At 36.9% G+C, this 19,979-nt stretch overlaps 1 protein-coding gene across 1 annotated transcript; it reads right to left on the reverse strand.

Annotated features, from left to right (window-relative positions):
* Positions 1-1,073: 1,073 nt before the first annotated feature.
* On the reverse strand, positions 1,074-17,111 carry mybphb (myosin binding protein Hb). The gene is made up of 12 exons (XM_079884905.1): positions 16,650-17,111; positions 13,980-14,114; positions 12,137-12,304; positions 9,543-9,631; positions 8,375-8,570; positions 8,141-8,280; positions 7,318-7,477; positions 6,479-6,615; positions 4,069-4,255; positions 2,931-2,976; positions 1,808-1,849; positions 1,074-1,385 (listed from the first exon to the last, which is right to left on the reverse strand). Exons 1-10 carry the CDS (start codon positions 16,915-16,917, stop codon positions 2,954-2,956), a joined length of 1,503 nt encoding a protein of 500 aa, XP_079741031.1. The 5' UTR covers positions 16,918-17,111; the 3' UTR covers positions 1,074-1,385; positions 1,808-1,849; positions 2,931-2,953.
* Positions 17,112-19,979: the final 2,868 nt, after the last annotated feature.

The following is a 19,979-nucleotide window of genomic DNA, read 5'->3' on the forward strand; positions in this document are numbered from 1 at the left end:
TGCCACCTACTGTTTAGAAATACACACACAATCTAAACACTGCAAACACATTCTATTGTTAATCAGCATCTTTGTCCATGTCAAATGATTAAAAAATGTAAATATAAACATGTATATTTAAATATAACAATCATATCTTTAAAACTAGATCGACTTCACAAAATAAGCACACTTTTTTTTTTGTGTGATATTTCAACTGGAAATGTGCAATATGTACAGCTTAGTTACATTCTTACTGAATACATTCTAATGCATATATTCTATGTGAAATTTCCAGCATTATAAATTCTCAAGCAAAGAAGTCTCTAATCTCAAGCAATGCTTTATTAACCTTAAATCCAGTCCTGCTGTTATTTCACCATGATATAATTATGATATAAAGTGAATGCACCTGAAATTCATGTAATTGAACTGTATTTAAAAATAAGTACAGTAGTTTCATAGTGAATCAATGCTACTCTGAGATCCAGTGAAATTGTAAAATAATCATTTTGCTCAGGGTCATCTACATAAAAGCCTGACGTTTTTAGGAGCAAACTGCTCAACATGATCTACTGCATGCAATATTATTAAGCATAAACCTTAACCAAGTTGTTTTATTTGTGTTGGCACAGGGTTTTATGATGCTGGCCAAACCGAATAACCACTAGGCTTTAAGCTTCTCTGACAGGAACTCTGAGAAGTCGATAATGAACATCATGCATAGCACATATAGTCTGTTGAAAGTCTCTGCATTCTCGGACACATGTATCATAATATGTGTGTGTGTGTGTGTGTGTGTGTGTGTGTGTGTGTGTGTGTGTGTGTGTGTGTGTGTGTGAGAGAGAGTGTGTGACCTTCAGTAACCCGTCTGTTCTCAGTTGAGTTTCCGATGCTTGGGAAGGTGTCTTTACAAAGTTTGCGTCAGAGTAAGAAATAATTTCCATACAACTGAATGTCTTTTAAGACTCTGCTGTCGACAGTGTTCACTCAGGGTCACTCAGCCTGTTGAATCTTTGTATTAAACCTGGAGCGTTCCTGTAAATGTCACATTCGGCACACTGTCATGATGACAAACGACAAAAGACATGATGTGGGTGGATGAAAGGCTATGGTTTAATTGAACAAACACTCCTGTTGGTCCGGATGGGACTTGATCCGAGTTACATCACTGGACACAGTCAGGGACGAGTGTGTGTGGCGACACACAGACAAGACTCATTACATGTCACACACAGAGAAGCTGCTGATGTAAATGTCCATATAATAAATAAATGAGCTTTTTCATAATTGTGAGGCAAAGCATTAAATTATGAAAAAAGGAAAATGTCTAATTTTTATATTTATTTTTTATTTCATATGTACATGATTTTTTTTTCTCATCAGCAAAAGACGTCATCACAATCCTACAAATGTGGAAAAAAAGGTAAAATTAGTAATTATATATTGCAAGAATTACATTTTTGGGGGATTTTTTTATTATTTCAGTTGAACTCTATATTAATGCGCAAATTAAAATGGATAATGAACCGTTATTTACACTGGTAAAATGGGACAAAAATAAAAATATATGAAAAATAATAATAATAATAATAATAATAACAACGAATTAATTAATGCATAAAAAAGACACCAGTTTTCTACAAAGTTTAATTTGTAGAACACGTTTTATTATTTCTATTGTTTATATAATAAATAATAAGTAAAATAAACAAAAAAGAAACTCTGATTAATATAGAATTCCACTGATATGTAGTCGCATAACAGCTTTGAACATGGCTTATCAGAACTGATGTTAGAGCTGGAACATTCTGGCATGAGTTCTCACCTTTTGAGAGGGATCCCACATTTTTCTGTTCCTTATTTGGGACTAGAGTGCATGCAGAGAGGAAGAACAAGAAACAGGTGTCAGGACAGCCTGAGAATAGTTCTAACACTCCAACACAAACACAAACACTCCAAGCAACACAAACTCAGTTTTACAGTGTGTTTCTGGGGCGAGATCGAGCAGTAGATGTCTAACTGGTGCCGAGTCAGGAGGATGTAATTCAGTCTCTCCGGCGGTACACGCGCAGAGTCATTACGAGTTTAATTTATGGGGAATTGCCACTCGGACACCTCCAGCAGCAGGGGCCGCAATCTCCCAGTTTAGTGTCCCCCATGTAAGGTCAGGGCTCGAGAGGAAGACAGATGTCTTGTCAAGACCCAAATAGATGGAGAACCGAATAGCTTTTTGGCTCTCCAAAGCTCCCTCTCCAAAGCAAAACATTTAAATTAGTGCACATTCTCAAAGCGGTTTCTTCTGTGGGAGATTGCTCAAAAACAAAAAAAATGAAATATTTAAAAATGATAATATTGTGAAATATTATTACAATTTCAAATAAATGTTTTCTATGTGAATATATTTTCAAATGTAATTTATTCCAGTGAATTTTCCTCCAGTCGTCAGTGTCACATGATCCTTCAGAAATCATTCTGATTTGCTGCTCGAGAAACATTTCTGATTATTCAATATTCAAAATAACAGCATTTATTTGCCTAAAAATCTTTTGTAACATTATAAATGTCTTTACTGGCACTGAGGAATTGAATTCATCCTTCCTGAACAAAAGTCGTATTTAAAAAAAAAAAAAAACACTTTATTTTAAGGTGTCCTTGTTACAGTGTAATAATACATTTAAGTACTGAGTAATATTAATTAACTTCATGTACTTACTATAGGGTTAGGAGTAGGATTGGTTTAGGGTTAGTATGTATAATTTACAGTAATCACTATAGAAACTACATGTAACGTGTAACAAGGACACTGTAAAATAAAGTGTTACCATAAACCCTTACTGATCCCAAACTTTTGAACATAGTGTTTTTTAGTGTGGTACTTATATATAGCAGTGAAGTAAAATTACTCTGGTACTTTACACCCCTGAACATATCTAAAAATAGAGACTGACCTGTATGAATGCGGGTGTTGAACTTATTTCTCTACAATCACAGGCTCTGTTGGGAAAGAAAAGCAGAAAGCAGTTCAGTCTACTGGCTTTCAAAACAGTATTTGTCACCCGAACAAACATGAGTGTTAACCATCAGTGACACTAGAGTTTTAGCTCAGACATGTGGAGACTCTTGTTCTGTTTGACAAGTTCATTTCCTCTCCTTTCAATAGGCTGTAAATCATTTTACAATAACAATAAACTTGTCCAACCTAGTACAGAGGCATGCAGAGTGATAACTTGACAAACATAAAAAAGAGTTCCCGGATCAGGTTAAGCATTTGTATTAACATAGCTTAGGTTGGATTACACTGATTTAGACGTCCATAAAGTGATGCTCCATTTGATCCCAAACATACAAGCCTGTTTATAACACACTGACAGCAACATTCATTTGACACTACTTGCATTTCCATGATAAATATAAACTTGATTTGAACTCTGGAATCCATGTTGTTTTTAATCATCACATTGTTTCATATCATGAATAGGCTACACATTATTCAAGTTCTTTTCTAACATACAGAGCCTCTTTCCAGCAAAAGCAAAATTCTCTCGATTTCATTTATAAATGCATCAGTCAAACGTCTGCATCATTGGTTAATCGCGATGTTAAAAATGTGGTCTTGACTAAATCTACTCTTACAAGGAGCATGTAATTGTAATTGAGCATGTAATCCTTGGATTCATCTTAGCTAATGGATAATAATTTAATTCAGTCTTTTTAGACCAATGAAATGCCACGACTTTTCCAGTCATTCACGATTACTGTATAGAAAGTGATTTCACAGACACTGCACACATAAAGAATAAGAAAAGCCCATTAAATAATATGGAGCTGAGGTAATTATAGTCTCTATAGAATTTTCATGCCTTTTCTTAAAATTCCCTGATATTTAAACGATTTCCATGACTATGAAAACTCTGGAGGTCTCAGTGTGCTCAGCAAAACCTCCTCTATTTGGCAAATAATGAATATAATGTTATCACAGGCAATTGAAGAGCAGTGCTGTCAATCAAGAGTGAATCTATCACAAACTCATGATGACTGGAAATACTCCTAAAACACACTTGAGTTAAGTCTATGATAGTCACTTACGTTTAACCTCCAGTTTGCAGCTAACCAAGGCCTCTCCGTGCTGGTTCTTGGCCCTGCAGGTGTAGACACCACCGTCAAAGTTTCCGGGCTTGCGGATCTCTAGGGAGCAGATGCCCTGGTTGTTTATTTGCCTGAACTTGGGGTCGTCACCAATAATCATCTGATTCTTCATCCATTCGATCCTTGGCTGCAAAGAAGTTGGAAAACACGATGAAAACACGCCGCTTTTGCAGTCAGTGAAATCTTTTAAATGCATGGATGAAGATCATGCAACGAGCCAAAAATGAACTTTTAGACATGTCGGCTCTTAAAACCGAAGGATCTTTATTGGTGTTGATGGTTTCATGAAGAACCTATAACATCTATAGAAACTTTCTATTCCACAAAAGATTCTTTATAGTGGTAAAAGGTTCTTTAGATGATTAAAATGTTCTTCACACTAAGGCAAAAATGGTTTAACCTTGGAAGTGGATTGAGAACATTTTTGTGTTTTGGTGCCACTCCTTCAAAAATACGAAATGTGCTGTGATTGGTTCGCTGGCCCAGTGTGTTGTGATAGGCAGCGCTTAGCGTGTGTTTGGGAAATGTCCCGCCCCTCCATAACTGCAAGTTCTTCTCTAGTGTAAATACTGAGGATGGCGTCAATTTCAAACCTCTTCGAGCCTGATTCAGACCCTGACAATGTTAACGAACAAGAGGATCGTGCAGAACGGATTTCATGTGCAGACTTTGCAAGCACAGATTTCACAGGAAGTTTCAGAGTGGTATGTTTTTTGTATTTTTCTTATACATTATAGTTTACGATGTTATCCACCATTTAATCATGATATTTGTCAGAAAACTAAGGTAATACAAATCGATCACAAAACCATGGTTCGTTTTCCTAAGGAGCTTTTCCTAACCATCTTACAAAAGCAACAGAAAACAAGCTGTTCTCCATAAAATAATAAACAATGGAGTTATAATGTTCAGGAACAGTGTTTAAAACAAGTTAACCACTCTAACTTCGTCAGCCTTAGGAAGGTCAAACAAATGAGTTTTGGAAATGTTGTGGAAAAAACAGCGTCTCTTTGCAACTCTTTCTCTAATGCAGCTCAGCCAGACCTCCTACCCTTTTTTTTGGTGTGTGTGTGTATTCAGTGGGTGGGGTTTATTTAAATGAGTACCATTGTGACTTCATAAGATCCGGAAAAAACGCATTGTAGTCCAAACAAGCCATTCGTTGTAGTTCTTTGAAAGGGGATTCTGTTAAATAAAATATCTCCCTTTGGAGTGGACTTTGAGCTTTGTGACCTTGAACACTAACTAAAGTTGAAAAAGTGGAAAAGCATAATAGGACCCGTTTAATGCAAAAATATTCCATATATGTATTGATAAAAACTGGGCATCCCCGATAAATTTCAAATGGTCCATTTTCCATTGTGTTAAAAGTTACACAACAATAATACTTTTATTTATTTTATTATGTTTCTTTTCCATCCTACTGTAAGTTACCAGCAACTGGGTGTGTTATTTATTCACCAAAGCCATTTTTACTTGCATGTGGCACTTGGTGAGTGTTAACTTTGGATGCTGATCAACGCTATGCACACTTTCACTGTCATGGCCTCCACATATCGTTGTTTGGAAGCTCATCCCATCATAGTGATGTAGGAATCCCACTTATCCAACTCATGCGGTCCCTAGTCTAGTTATCTTTCCCACTAGGAGTTGCACTATCCCCGGTGGTATGTTAGTGGTGGATTCCTACACTTCAGTGGTCACTCAAACATGAACTATAGAGCAGCTCTTGATGGATTAAGTGTTGATTATGGAACAGACTTCATTACAAAAAGCCCATCAGCACAATCTTTAGAATAATTTAACACATTAATGAGTTGCATGAGGCTGCTCTGGAGTCAGAGGTTGTTTACACCTGGAGTGATTCGGGTGATCTGAACCCAAGAGGACAGCTCTAAACATTTGGTCCAAATTGTTTGTGATCCAATCTCTCACATTCACCTCTCCGCCCACTCACCTGTCAATCAACCACTGCACTAAAACAAGAGTTTTAAACTTTGCAAGTTGCATGCAGCTTAAAAAAATAACCAACCAATTGGAAAGTTGGAAAAATGCATACATGCACAGTATACAATACATGCACACGACATCTTCGGCATGTGAAGCATGTGCATTAAAGTTCAATTAATTTAGATTAATAACACTACTTGAAATATCTCAAGACTTACTTTAACTAGTACAGAATCACTGCACCACTTTTCACACGGCATCAACATCAAACTTGTAGGTTAAAGGTAAAGTGTGCATTTCTGTGCAACTAGCCATCAATCGCTTTAGCAGAAATAATGATGGTTCACAAACTATTACCAGAAAATTGGTCCTGCTTATGGATGCTTGAAAAAGCATGTACCTTAGGGAATCCCCTAACGGAGCAAAGCAGCTTGGTGCTGTAGCCCACAGTAGTGCTGCGGTCTGCCAGGGAGGTGGTGAATTTGGGTGGCTCGCTGAAGTCGTGTTCCTTGTACTCTGGAGGCTTGTAGTCAATGCCTAAAACACATCATAAAGATAAGTGATAAAAAGGTAGGTAAATTGTATGCAATGAAACTTGCTTTGAATAAAAAATTCTGCCAAATGCACAAATGTCAAGACCAGGGTTATTGGCGTTTACTAAAAATATTGTTAATTTAAATAAAGCTGAAATAAAATATAAATATTAGATGAAATAGTTCTAATTGAAAAGTTGAAAATTTTAATTTAAAATTAATCAAATTAAATAAAAAATTTAATGGAAAACTGAAAAAATAAAAGCCAATTCAAAACTATAATAGAATATAAATTTTAGTACTAAAATGAGACTTTCATGACATGACGCACATCTAAACAGAAATATCATGCTGCAAATATGACACTCCACATGAACAGAGCTGCAGACGGAAACCGATTTTACAAGATTGCAAGGTTGCAAGGAAGCAGGAAGTGCATGATATGCCTGTGATGTTTTGTTGTACAAATAAAGATCTAGATATGCACAAGACCAGTCTTGTTTTGAGGCTGTGGCATTATTTTTGGTTATTTATTTATTTTATTTTTGCATTGTTCAAACTATAGGAAAATAAAAATATAATGATACGTGGATCTAAAGTACTTGTGCGATATTTTAAGCCAGAGATAAGATATAGGAAACATTGAGACAAATCATGTGATGCTGAGCAAATGTCAAATAAAAGAAATGCAGGAAAGTTGATTCACCTGTCTTCAGGATTGTGGCGGAGGTCTTTGTAACGGTGGCCTCTTCACTGATTCCACACTTGTTCTCAGTAAAGGCCCTGAAGACGTAGGTGTTTCCCATGATCAGGTCTGAAATAGTGGCATTCATTCTGTGATAATGCTCCAGTACTGTGAACCAGTCCTGTGGAGACACAGCAGCTCAGGTTAGTCAACTTCAGACACGACTACTGACAGTGTAGAAGTGAATTCCTCATGTGATTTCATTCGATTACTTGGATCTGAAAGGAACTGCATAAATAAACATTGCCTTCGAACACGGCCACCATCAACCACTGGACTAGGACTAGACAGGTTGCTCAAAAAATGTTTTATTTGAGACAATGAAATATGAATGGCGTAGTCATAGCTGTCTCTTCTGCAGAGCTCAAGTTCGTAAATGATGAACTTTACACAGTTATTGAACTGAACTGAATCAACACTGAACTGACTTGAGCTGAATAATGATACTTTTGCCTTATTGAATAAAGTTTGAATCATTGATTCTGTTATTTTATCACAGTGAAGCTGCTTTGAAACAATCTGTATTGTATACAGCGCTATATAAATGAAGTTGAATTGACTTAACTCTGCTTGTTGAGCTGGGATAGGAGAAAACATTTTAACACCAAAAAATACTTCAGCTCTAATATAGCATGGCATTTACATGGCTCTCCAAGGCACTTTCAAGAATACCACCATGTGTAACAAACATGGTAAATGTCAAGAAATTATGCTATTGCAATGGCACCATGTCTGCCATCACAGTAATACCATGGTATGTAGTAAATGTTGGAAAAGCTTGTACCCCTGTCTTTTTGTCGGCCTTCTGGATGGTGTATCCGGTGATTGCAGTGTTTCCGTTATCCTTGGGTTCAGTCCACTCCAGAGCAACATTGAAACCCCAGGTGTCCACGATCTTGATGCTGGATGGAGGTCCAGGCAACTCTGGTGAACAGGTCGACGAGACAATTGTTGAAAAAACTCCTGCAACTAAGATACACCACAGTCCATGATGTGTACGATCTTTTATAACTCCTACCAACAATCTGCAGGGTTAGCTGGGATTTGTCCTCAAAGCTGTCCACTTTCACACACATCTCATACACGCCGGAGTCGGCTCTCTCTGCGGCGCGGATGAAGAAGATGCTGTCCTTGTCGCTGTTGCGAATATTAACCTTTTTAGTATCAATAGGCTGGCCATCCTTTGTCCATGACACAGTAGGTTGTGGTTTGCCCTGCAGGTTAGAAAATAAGACAAATATAGCAGAGAATTAGCAACTCAAAGTGCCTAAAACCATCCAAATACATTTTTAGCAGATCCATGCATTCAAAGCTGACTCAGAATTGACTGATTAGTCTTCTTCATCTCTGAAAATCAAATAAAGAATAGTGTGTGCTTGTGAATAATGTAATATCAATGAAATAATAAGCCATAAAGTGTCCTTAAAGAAAGTTCACTTTCATGACTGTTTCTTAACACACTTTTAAAATGTGCACTTTGTAATATCGTACAACATTTTTTGTAACAATTTATGTATAATGCATTATAAAGGTATTCATAATATATGTTATAATGCATTGTATCTTTCCATAAATATTTATAACCAATGCATTATGCTCCTTGTTACATCTGAAATCGTTTGTTTGTCATGCTTTAACGCATTATACTTTCTAAAGGTGTAACATAAGTATTAATGTATTATAACTGTGGTTATAATTATTTATGAGACCATTATAAGGCGCATTACAAGGCATTATTAATGCATTAAAAGTACTTTTATAATGCATTATATGGTAACACTTTACAATAAGGTTTCATTAGTTAATTTTAGTTAACTACATTAGTTTTAACATGAACTAATAATGAACTGCACTTCTGCAGAATTTAATAATATTTGTTCATGTTAATTTCAACACTTACTAATATATGTTGCTCATTGTTAGTTCATATTAGTTAATACATTAGTTAATGTTTACAAATGAAACCTTATTGTAAAGTGTTACCCATTATATATATATATATATATAGGCTTTAAGTAAAGTGTACTTTACAGTACATTTTAAATCAATATGTTTTAATAATGTATTGTCATACACTTATTATTTATGTTTGACAAATAAACAAGCTTTAGCTAATGTTAGATTTAGCTACCTTCATCATGCATTTTTCAGTGAATTTAACATTTTTGTTTCAAGAGATTACGTACACTGAAGGGAATAACAAGGTTGATCTTCTCTCCAACATTTTTCACGTAGCGCTGCCTCAGGTAACGCGGCAGACGGATTTTGGGGCGATCTGAAGGGAGAGAAAAATGGGGTACATAACATTATTACATTGTATATACCGCGTGCTTTCAAACACTATGAGCAAGGTTACATTATTGAGATCTAATGTGCCTTATTGCGCAAAGACAGAACAACTTTTTATAAAGAAATACATGCTCTTATTTTATTGGTTTATAAAAAAAAAACTACTCACTTATTTTATTTTTTTAATCTCAGTCAACAAAACAGAGGAGAAATCCTTGGTTTTAGGTAAGAAAAACTTGCTTATTTCACAATTTCACTTCACTATTTAGTGAAGCAGAAAACTGACTAAGCTAACCTCACCGTGACCCGGGCTTTCCAGAACGCAAGCTAACTGTAATTTCATCCTTAGCTGTAGTCAGCTAACACTGTCTGCAGCAAAAACTACCAAAATCGTTTGCAAAACCGTAAGCAGTATCACAAATGTACTGTAAAACACAGAAGGAAATCAAAGGCTAAAAACATTATGAGGAGTCAATTACAATGACACACTTTGAGCTAGCTCACATGCTAACGGTGCTTCTGTTGAACTCATCACAGCTTTAAATAGCTCAGTCCTGTTACACCCCTGTCACGAATAACTTATGATGGAGATCTTTAGTTACATTAAAACTGCTGAATTACAAATAATACTATATCTCAGAATCGCAGTTTAACATTCATTTCTAACAAAGCACCTTCAATGCTAAAAAAAAGGATGCATGCATGCATGTAATTACGCAGCCTCTGCATTTTAGTCAGCATATAAAATGGTGAATTTGTCTCAGGAAAACTCTGAAGTGTTAGCCGAATGCTAACTCTTACAGGCTCCAGCATGCCTCTAAATAAACATAGCATCTCTAGCGAGCTAAAAAGTCTCATGGGGTAACCTTAGATGCCACTTGACTCCTCATGCAGAGCGAGAACATTTGGGAATGTATCCCACCCTCCGGCTCAAACCTTTCACACTTGTCGCCATCGCTCTTAAAGGAAGTAGCTTGACACTAGTCCAGGCGGCTAGCTGTGAATGGCTTTGAAGCCATGTAAAACCCTCTCCACATAATCCTTGCTAATGCACAACACTTAGCCTACCAACTAACCATTTTCAAATTTTTCTTTTTTAATTGCAAAAGACATTTCATGGCATGCTTCGGTGCATGAAGACCTTTAACGGGAGATCTGCTAATATTTCCCTCCCCCTCTTTTGCGTAGACCGGATTCAAGTTACATTCCAATCCCGCTCGACTTTCCATTCTACATTTATGATTTCTTTCTTTAGACGCTGGACACTCTTGGAGTATGTAAAGCGACTGCAAGCATTCGTACACAAAAACTGGTTTGCACAATAATGCGGTCGAATGTAGAGTACTTCAACGCCTCTTGTTGCTTCACAATGTTTAATATCTACTTAAAGTACAACCAACAGCAGTAAAAAATATCACTGTGCCGTTTATGATATGCCACAGATGCTTCTACATAGTAGATAGAAGACTTCTGCCTGATCTGAGCAAGTCTGTAAGGCAACACCTCTTCATGCTAAAGCCAGACCCTTGGCAGGTAGATTTATTTAGATTTATTTTTCACAACTGGTCACAACTCAGAGCTAATTAGGGGGCTCTGTAGAACAGCATGAGATGTTTGCCTGACGTGGTACCAGTTTCACCTCTCCAGATAGCTCTGAGGTCTAGGATACTTGAGATTTGAGAGGTGGCCCCCGATCTTGAGAGCGGATACATGCGCAGGCAAAAGCAGGGTAACTCTACGCTACAACATTTACTGTAATTATGTCCAAAGAAAACTGGCTTAGATCTGAAAAGTGAGAGGGTACAATTTGTGAAACTTTATGAATATTCATTTAATCCATGAAAGCAATTCATTTTCTGTGAATGCCGCTATAGGTAGCCTAAATAATGGGAAGAAAAACAAAATGCTGAAAATGGTCAAATAATTACGTTTACGTGTTTATGATTACGATAATGCATTAAAATAACATGATTACAAGTAACAGTTTGCAATATCAAGACGCATGACAGATTTTTCTGTACAGATAAATAAAATGGAAGCGGATGAGCGAATTTATGATACACTATCATTCAAAATTTTAGGGTCTGTAAGAGTTTATTCTAAAGCAAGGGTGCATTAAATGGATCAAAAGTCAAAAATAAAATAAACAAACGTTCTATTCATCAAAGAATCCTGATTTTTATGAATATGAAGCAACTGTTTTCAACACTGATAATAATCAGAAATGTTTCTTGAGCAGCAGATCATCATATTAGAATGATTTCTGAAGGATCATGTGACACTGAAGACTGGAGTAATGATGCTGAAAATTCAGCTTTGCATCAAGAGGAATAAATTATAATTTAAAATATATTCAAAAGGAAAATAGTTATTTTAAATTGAAATAATATTTCGCAATATGACTGTTTTTACTGCATGTTTAATCAGATATATGGTGTACAGAAGAGACTCTTACTGAGCCTACAGTGGTGTATGTGTTTTCAGAGCTTACCCACGACCTCTCTGACCAGGACGGTGTCAGGCAGAGCTGCGGGGGGGCTGCGGCCGCCGGGGTTCATGGCCACCACCCTGATGTTCAGCCGGTCACCAGTGGTCTGGTTCTTAATCACATAACGGCAGGACACGGTGAGCTCCTCGTTAACGGCCTTCCAGTCAGCAGCTGCGATAGAGAGGAGAATGAAGAGTAAGAGCATCCAGTCGCTCATCATCTCAATCAAGTGATTTGCATCCCATTAATTATCATAAAAATTGGTTGTTGATTAATTGCACATTGATTGTAAAGCTTTTGAAAGGGCCATATTTAAATAATAAAACTTCTACATTTTTTTTTAATAATTAAAGGTTTTGATCTAAGATTTGCATCCCATTTACAAGCATAAACATGTATTGTTGATTAACGGTACATTGCTTTTAGAAAGGCCATATTTTAATAAAATTATTAAAAGCATTATTATTATTATTAAGTACTATTATTAAAAATTAATCAAAAATCTAAGATTGATTGTTGAATACTGGCACATTGATAGTAAAGGTGATATTTAAATAAAAGGTAAGTATTATTATTTAAAAAATAGGTTGCACTTTATTTTACAGTACGTGTTTGAGGTTTTTTTATTTATACAGTTTAAAGTTACAGGGACAGTGCACATTAATAAACATTTATGTAAATGTGCCAGTTTAGCCAACTTGGCTAATTTTCAACTTTAGTCCCTAGTTACCTAGTTAATACCCAGTTATTGTAATTACTATAAGTACATAGTATGTACATGGGGAACAGGACTGTAAAATAAAGTGCTACCAAAAATGGATATAATTTTTTTTTTATTATATAGATATTGAAATAAAAAAGATTTTGCAATGAGTCAAATCATGTTTTCCCCCAGTGTTTATTTGCACTCTTAACTGCTGTGTGAGCAAGTTGAACTGTTTTTACATGTGCAACTGACATGACTGCAACAGCCATGGTGTTTTGCTGGCAGACTTCGGTGTAGCACTTCTAGAAATGCCTCACTCCATATAGGGACACAACTTAGGTGGGTGTACAAGCTGCCGTTGACATATTAGGGACAGGTGCAACTGAGAGTTTTGACCAGCCAATAAAATGCTAATGAACATTCGAACGTTGCGCCGTGTTTAATTTAAGGTACAGTATTGTGAGGTGGCATTTTAAGATGCAAGTGCTTGGCGGGCTACTGTAATCAAGTGAAAAGGCTTTTAGATTTTAAATGTAATCCTCTTTGAGGGTTTTATTAAGCCAATGAACAAACTGCTTGTCTGAAACCGAAAGCAGCTGCCTAGTAAGTTGATGCCTAAACAGGCAGCGTTTTTAATATCTAGAACAACTTTCGGTTACACTTTAATTTCGTGTCCGTTTTACACTGTAATAATGCATTTAAGTACTGAGTAACTACATGTACTTACTATAGGGTTAGGGGTTACACTTTATTTTAAGGTGTCATTGTTACAGTGTAATTATATATTTAAGTACTGAGTAATATTAATCAACTACATGTACTTACTATAGGGTTAGGGTGGGATTAGGATTTGGTTGAGGGTTAGTTGCATGTAATTATGCATAATTTACTGTTATTACTATGGTAAGTACATGTGTAATAAGGACACTGTAAAATAAAGTGTTACCGGGTTTGGTTTCAGATTAGTTGCATGTAATTATGAATAATTTATAGTTATTACTACAGTAACTACATGTAACAAGGACACTGTAAAATAAAGTGTTACCAAACGTTCTAGTAGGAAGGGTGTTATTATGCAACATTGGATTTGGACGTGTCTTGATCCCTTCCTACTGAATTTGTTTAGATTTGCAGACTTACTTCCTTCCTTGCAGATTTCCACAGTGTATCCATCCAGACCAGAGTTTCCAATGGTGGCTGGAGGTCTCCACGAGATCGTGACCGAAGTGTCATTGACATCCTCCACGCCGAGCTCGAGGGGCTCGCTGGTGGGCTCTGGAGAGCAAACACACATTCAGTATTTGAAAGTAAAATCGGACTCTCCATTTAATGGCACAATTGGAAATGGCACAAAGCATGGGCGAAACTGAAGTGATCTGAAGGTTTGGATTCCCGTGGGTTTACCTGCCGGTGGGGGGGGTGGAGGAGGTGTAGGTGCTTTGACTTCCTCAGCAGGCGGAGCTTCAGCTTCAGCATCAGCATCAGCTTGTGTTAAATAGGCAGGGCATATTAATAAAAGCAGCATTTAAATAGAGCTTCAGGCATTAGTTGAGTCTAACATTATGGAATCATAGCCCAGTTCGTGACTGAAATATGACAAAAATGTTCCTCTTAGAATAAGAAAAAACTATGTAGAGTACTATCTTAGAGAGATCCACCCATAGAATTGCACTTTGGCAACTTGATTTCAATAAGCACAGAAGAGTGTTGAGTCCACATGCGCGCTCAGTACCTGCAGCCGGAGGTGCTGGTTCTGCGGGTGGAGCTTCCACAGGAGGAGCATCCACCGGAGCACCTTCAGCACATTAATAAAAGCTTCAGGCATTAGTTTAGTCTAACATTATGGAATCATAGCTCAGTTCTGAGTCTTTATTAGACAAATGCGTTTTAAAGTCAACATGAAATCAATACTGGCATGCTGAAATCAAGATCAAGTTGTTTTCATGTTGAATATCACAAAGTAAAATGGGTTGCAAAAACTATCTTTAATGTTGACTTTGACTTTTTCAGAACTGGGAAGCATCAGGACTACAAATGCAGTGCGTCAAGTAAAAGTACAGGAGCTGTTTAGCATTGGTTTACCATGGCTTTTACCATCAGCGAGGCCTCAGCAGCGTGTGCAGCGGCTCCTTTAGCGATGTGGACAGCAAATCAGTTTTAAATGTTAGTAAAATGTTAGAATGGCCCATTTCGGCTCATTTTGCATGCATAGAATATAGTTCAGAAAACTGAAACAAGTAGTCGTAGAACGATATCTGGTCGTTTTGAGATTACAGGCATAGATAATGGACAGTGCACATGATCTGTATTAAAATAAATGTTAGGATATTTAATCTTGAGTAAATATAGTTTAAAATGATAAGAAATGAAAAAAAAATAATGATAACATAAACTTTGAGCTGTACACAAATAAATAATGAATAATAATTATAATGATCTAATATTCCATTATTTTAATACAAAAGAATGTTTCTAAAACCAACAATCACTGAATAATTCCCCGTAATCATTGACTTACCTTCTTACTGGAAAAGACTGGGCTAATCAAAACATCATGGCTAAATATTTATTATTATTATTATTATTATTATTAATATGAGCTCTCTGTGGAACTGTAAATAGAGATGTCTGTGTTTGTCACAAGCTCTAAATACCTCTGGCTTATAAGGCCTCAGCAGATATAGCTGGGGTTAAAATAATGATTGCACAGGTGATGAAGAGCATGCTTTGTTCTTGTTAGAGAGTAAAGTACACAGATTATCATGTCAATTATTGCAGATTATAGCGAAAGATTGAGTTCATGAACAAACTAGTTTTATGCATGAGCTCTGAATATTGCATTGGTGGCAAAATTCACTTTCTTTGTCTGCATTTCACAAAAGCTTTCAAAGAAACTATGTGTTATTCTTCACTCTTGTGAGAAGTAAATGTCAATATCCTGTATATTCTCTGAAGTACTTTGGAGTAGCAAGTAAATAGATATATGAAAATCACTGAGTACTATCTGATACCATGGTACTGCTTTAGTACATTTCTCTACGGGAAAATAACAGGTTATTTTAGAAGAAACTATGACATTTTTCAAAGAATGTATTTTAATTTGACGTTTTACTGTCTTCTTTAAGTTGAAATAATAAAGTGGGGTAAATGAGTAGATCAGGCGTCGAGTAGGTCAGGCCGAACAGCTGGTATGATCAGTATTAGACGTTAACAGGTGTAAACGCTCACTGGTGTTTTTTTTAAACCATCAGCTGTAGTCAGGCGTTTTCCAAGTAGCTTCCAAGAGTTCCTGTCTCCAGCAGCAATGTGCACGGAGTTCTCACGCATTAAAGGTTAATTGTTACATGGCATGCATCTGTGTTAATGTTGCTAGTTTGTTTGCATTTATTATTGCAAAGGATAAGAGTTGATCTCACAAAAGTAGGGTCATATTTCACCAACAAAGATTATATTTTGCATAAAAAAGGACACCTATTTATACAACCATAAAGACTTTTTCTTTACATGCATGGTAACAATGTTCATGATAAGCACATGCGAAAATATTTAATTCCCACTGTAATGCTAAAAATAATTATTTATTATTTAAATGGTTCTACATGGCAGTGTTTTTTTGTTTTTAATTTAATACATGGTGATTTTAAATATGCAAATTATAATTTCTTATTTTTTCTTGCAATTTCTGACTGAAATATGACAAAAATGTTCCTCTTAGAATAAGAAAAATCTGATCCACCCATAGAATTGCACTTTGGCAACTTGATTTCAAGAAGCATGGAAGAGTGTGGGGTCCACATGCGCGCTCAGTACCTGCAGGAGGAGGTGCTGGTTCTGCTGGTGGAGCTTCAGCAGGAGGAGCCTCCGCCGGTGCACCTTCAGCTGGGGCGGCTTCGGCCGGAGCACCTTCTGCTGGGACGGCCTCCGCTGGAGCAGCTTCAGCGGGTGCTGGTTCGGCAGGTGCCGGTTCGGCGGGTGCGGGCTCAGGTACGGGTTCTGGCGCTGGTTCGGGCGCCGGTGCGGGTTCCTCCTTCTTGGCGGCCTTAGCCGACTTCTTTATTGGGGCTGGTTTCGCCGGCATGCTTGTCCGCTTCAGGGATCCCTCTGACTTAGCAAGTCCTTCGGCTCAGTCTGAAGAGGGGTCACCCCAGATTTATAGCCTAGGCCATGTGGCGCTGGTCAACTCCTCCCCAAAAGAGTTTCAAGTGACTAGTGAGGGAGTGAACGGAGCTCTCAACATCACGGCCACTTCAGCTGTATATACAGAGTGCCACTGACTGCAGATAAGAGGTGTGCGGGCTGGGGGAAGGGGTGTCTTGAAAAGTAGGCCTACAAACTAAACTGATTTAATTACACAAATTACAGACAACAATAGCATTTAAATGTTTAGTAACGACAAAAGAAACCTTGTTCGATGGTTCAAACAAGAAAGTTCAACACTCTTCAACAATACAAACAAAAAATTAAAAAAGCTTAAAAATGAGCTTAAAAAATTAAGCACAAATGTGATGTTTATCTTAAGTCATTTTTGCTTTTTAGTATGGATGAATTGGATCATCGAAGGTCAGCAGCAAAGACATTGGTTAAAGTGAGATTAAATACAGGTTGTATAATATTGAATATTCTGAGGAATTACAACACAACGCCTCTGGCTCTGCATTTAACTCCCGATTTCTCTCAACATGCGGACAGGAGAGCTGTCAGTCAATAAATGGGAAATCAAAGTAAATTATGTTACTTATTTGAAAAAGTAACACAGATATTGTGATAAAAGTAATGCACTACTTTACTAGTAACTTGGGAAAAGTAATCTGATTACATAACACATTACTTGTAATGCGTAACCCCCAACAATAACAATGTAGTTCTGTCTAGTATCTAGTTTAGTTTATATGTGACCCTGGATCACAAAACCAGTCACGAGTCGCACAGGTATATTTATAGCAATAGCCAACAATACATTGTAAGGGTCAAAATTATCGATTTTTCTTTTATGCCTTTTTTTCTTTGTTAGTAAAGATCATGTTCCAGAAGATATTTTGTAAATTTCCTACCGTAAATATATAAAACATTTATTTTAGTGAGTGAATGCAGCACAATCGTGAACATAAATGAATAACTTTAAAGGAGATTTTCTCAATGTTTCGATTTTTTGCACCCTCAGATTCCAGATTTACAATAGTTGTATCTCAGCCACATATTGTCCTATCCTAACAAACCATACATAAATGAAAAGCTTATTTATTCAGTTTTCATGTGATGTATAGACCCTTGTGACTGGTTTTGTGGTCCAGGGTCACATATGTCTCATCTCATCTTCGTGAAGCTGTGGCATTTGTGTCCCCATGACTTTCTACAGGATACTTAAGTTATTTGGTAGATTTAACTCAATGCATTACACACTAAACATGCTCTGTGTACTTTAACCCCAGCACGTGAAAACATAAGAACACACTTAACGAACGTTGTGGTTTTTATTTTGACAGATGGACAATGTCTTGGTGGTCATATTACGAACATCCGAAGCATGCCAGTTCTTGCGTACTGGGCCACTCCATCGCTAACAAAAGCACAAGTCTTATTCCTTTCAAACCACATTTGTTAATGACATTTTTTTTTTCCGTAAATGATTGTTGTTGCAAATGCAGGGCCACGCTATGTACAATGTTTACATTTATAATGTTCTGTACAAAATGGAACTTAAGTTGTACAAACAATCATTTGGGGGAAACTTACAAAGAAAGAACGTAACATCATTCCTTTTATACGACCCCAAATTAGGTAGAACAAATCCGTAATTCTGCTTCACACATGCGTTTACGACATTTAAACCCATTGCACATTGTAACTTACATCTTCTACCATCATATTACCTTTTATGCAATAGTATTGAGTTTTTTGAATCAATATCAAGCATTGCATGAAGTGAAAGGACTATTCAGCAACTTCTCACCACTTTGTATCTGTAATATTTTACATTTCCATTGGTCCTCTTTGTAACATTTTACATACAACTAAGCCACCTGATATGAAGGATCCATCATCATTCACGAGTTGCCCAAACTTGACCCTGACCTCAAGACAGCACCATCAAGGCATACAATCACCCAAAGCCAGGGAGGAATCGAGTCTATGCAGTTCCTGACCTGTTTAACGCACACGACGAATTATTGCAATAATATAGTCCACATAAAAAGGTGCATTTAAGAGCTAAAGCTGAAACACAGCAACGGACGGACATAACAAAACACAAAGAAACCAAAGCTCATGAGCGACAGACGAAAAAAGCAAAAAAATCCAGTTTTAACAGTCACCATCCTTGTGCTGTCATTACAATTCCTGGACAGACAAAGTAGACAGTAAAAAGTTGCTGAATTGTCGCGTTAAATGGGACTTTTGCACAACACAGCACAGCTATCACACGGTTACAGGCACAATAACCAGGAACATGATGCAGACAGTGTACAGCGGCTTTAGTCACACTAATAAACGTCTTTTTAAAAACGGCTGACGATGAGAACGGTCCGCCGACCTCCTCACTTAAATGAGATATAAATGAGGTTCATTCCCTCAATGATTAGCTTTACTCACTGATCCAGATTCAATCTCAATGGTAATTTACCAACACCGTGCTGCGGCTTTGCTGGAGAAGCATTCAGTGATGTAAACCGAAACCGCAAATACAACCGCGATCTCCAGCAGAAAAGCAACAAAAGCCATTGACACACTGTCTTATGTCTGGAATGTAATCAAATATTAGACTTGAAGCAGCAGCGCAACTGAAGAACCTTAAAGAAAACAGAATCATTTTGCCATCTTGAGCATTACGAGTCTTTCTATTTGGCTAATAAACTCCACAAACCCTCATTTCTTGGAGAAGGAACTACGAAAAATCATATTTACACAGTAGAGTAATGATAATGCAATATATAAGATGAGTAGAAAGGAATGAAATGATTTGAGTTATATTTGAACTTCCATAGCCCGGATCTTACCTACATGCATGTTTGGATACTAGTTTCAGGTACAGAGATGGGAAATTACTGATCCACCACTGCTTTCTGTGAGCAAATCCTCTGACCTGCGTTGAGGACATACAGATGTAGTGGACACTAACTGTAAGCTCCAGAGAAATGCTGTATG

The sequence above is a fragment of the Squalius cephalus genome (genome assembly GCF_949319135.1).
Source record: "Squalius cephalus genome assembly, chromosome: 10".
Classification (NCBI taxonomy): Eukaryota; Metazoa; Chordata; class Actinopteri; order Cypriniformes; family Leuciscidae; genus Squalius; species Squalius cephalus.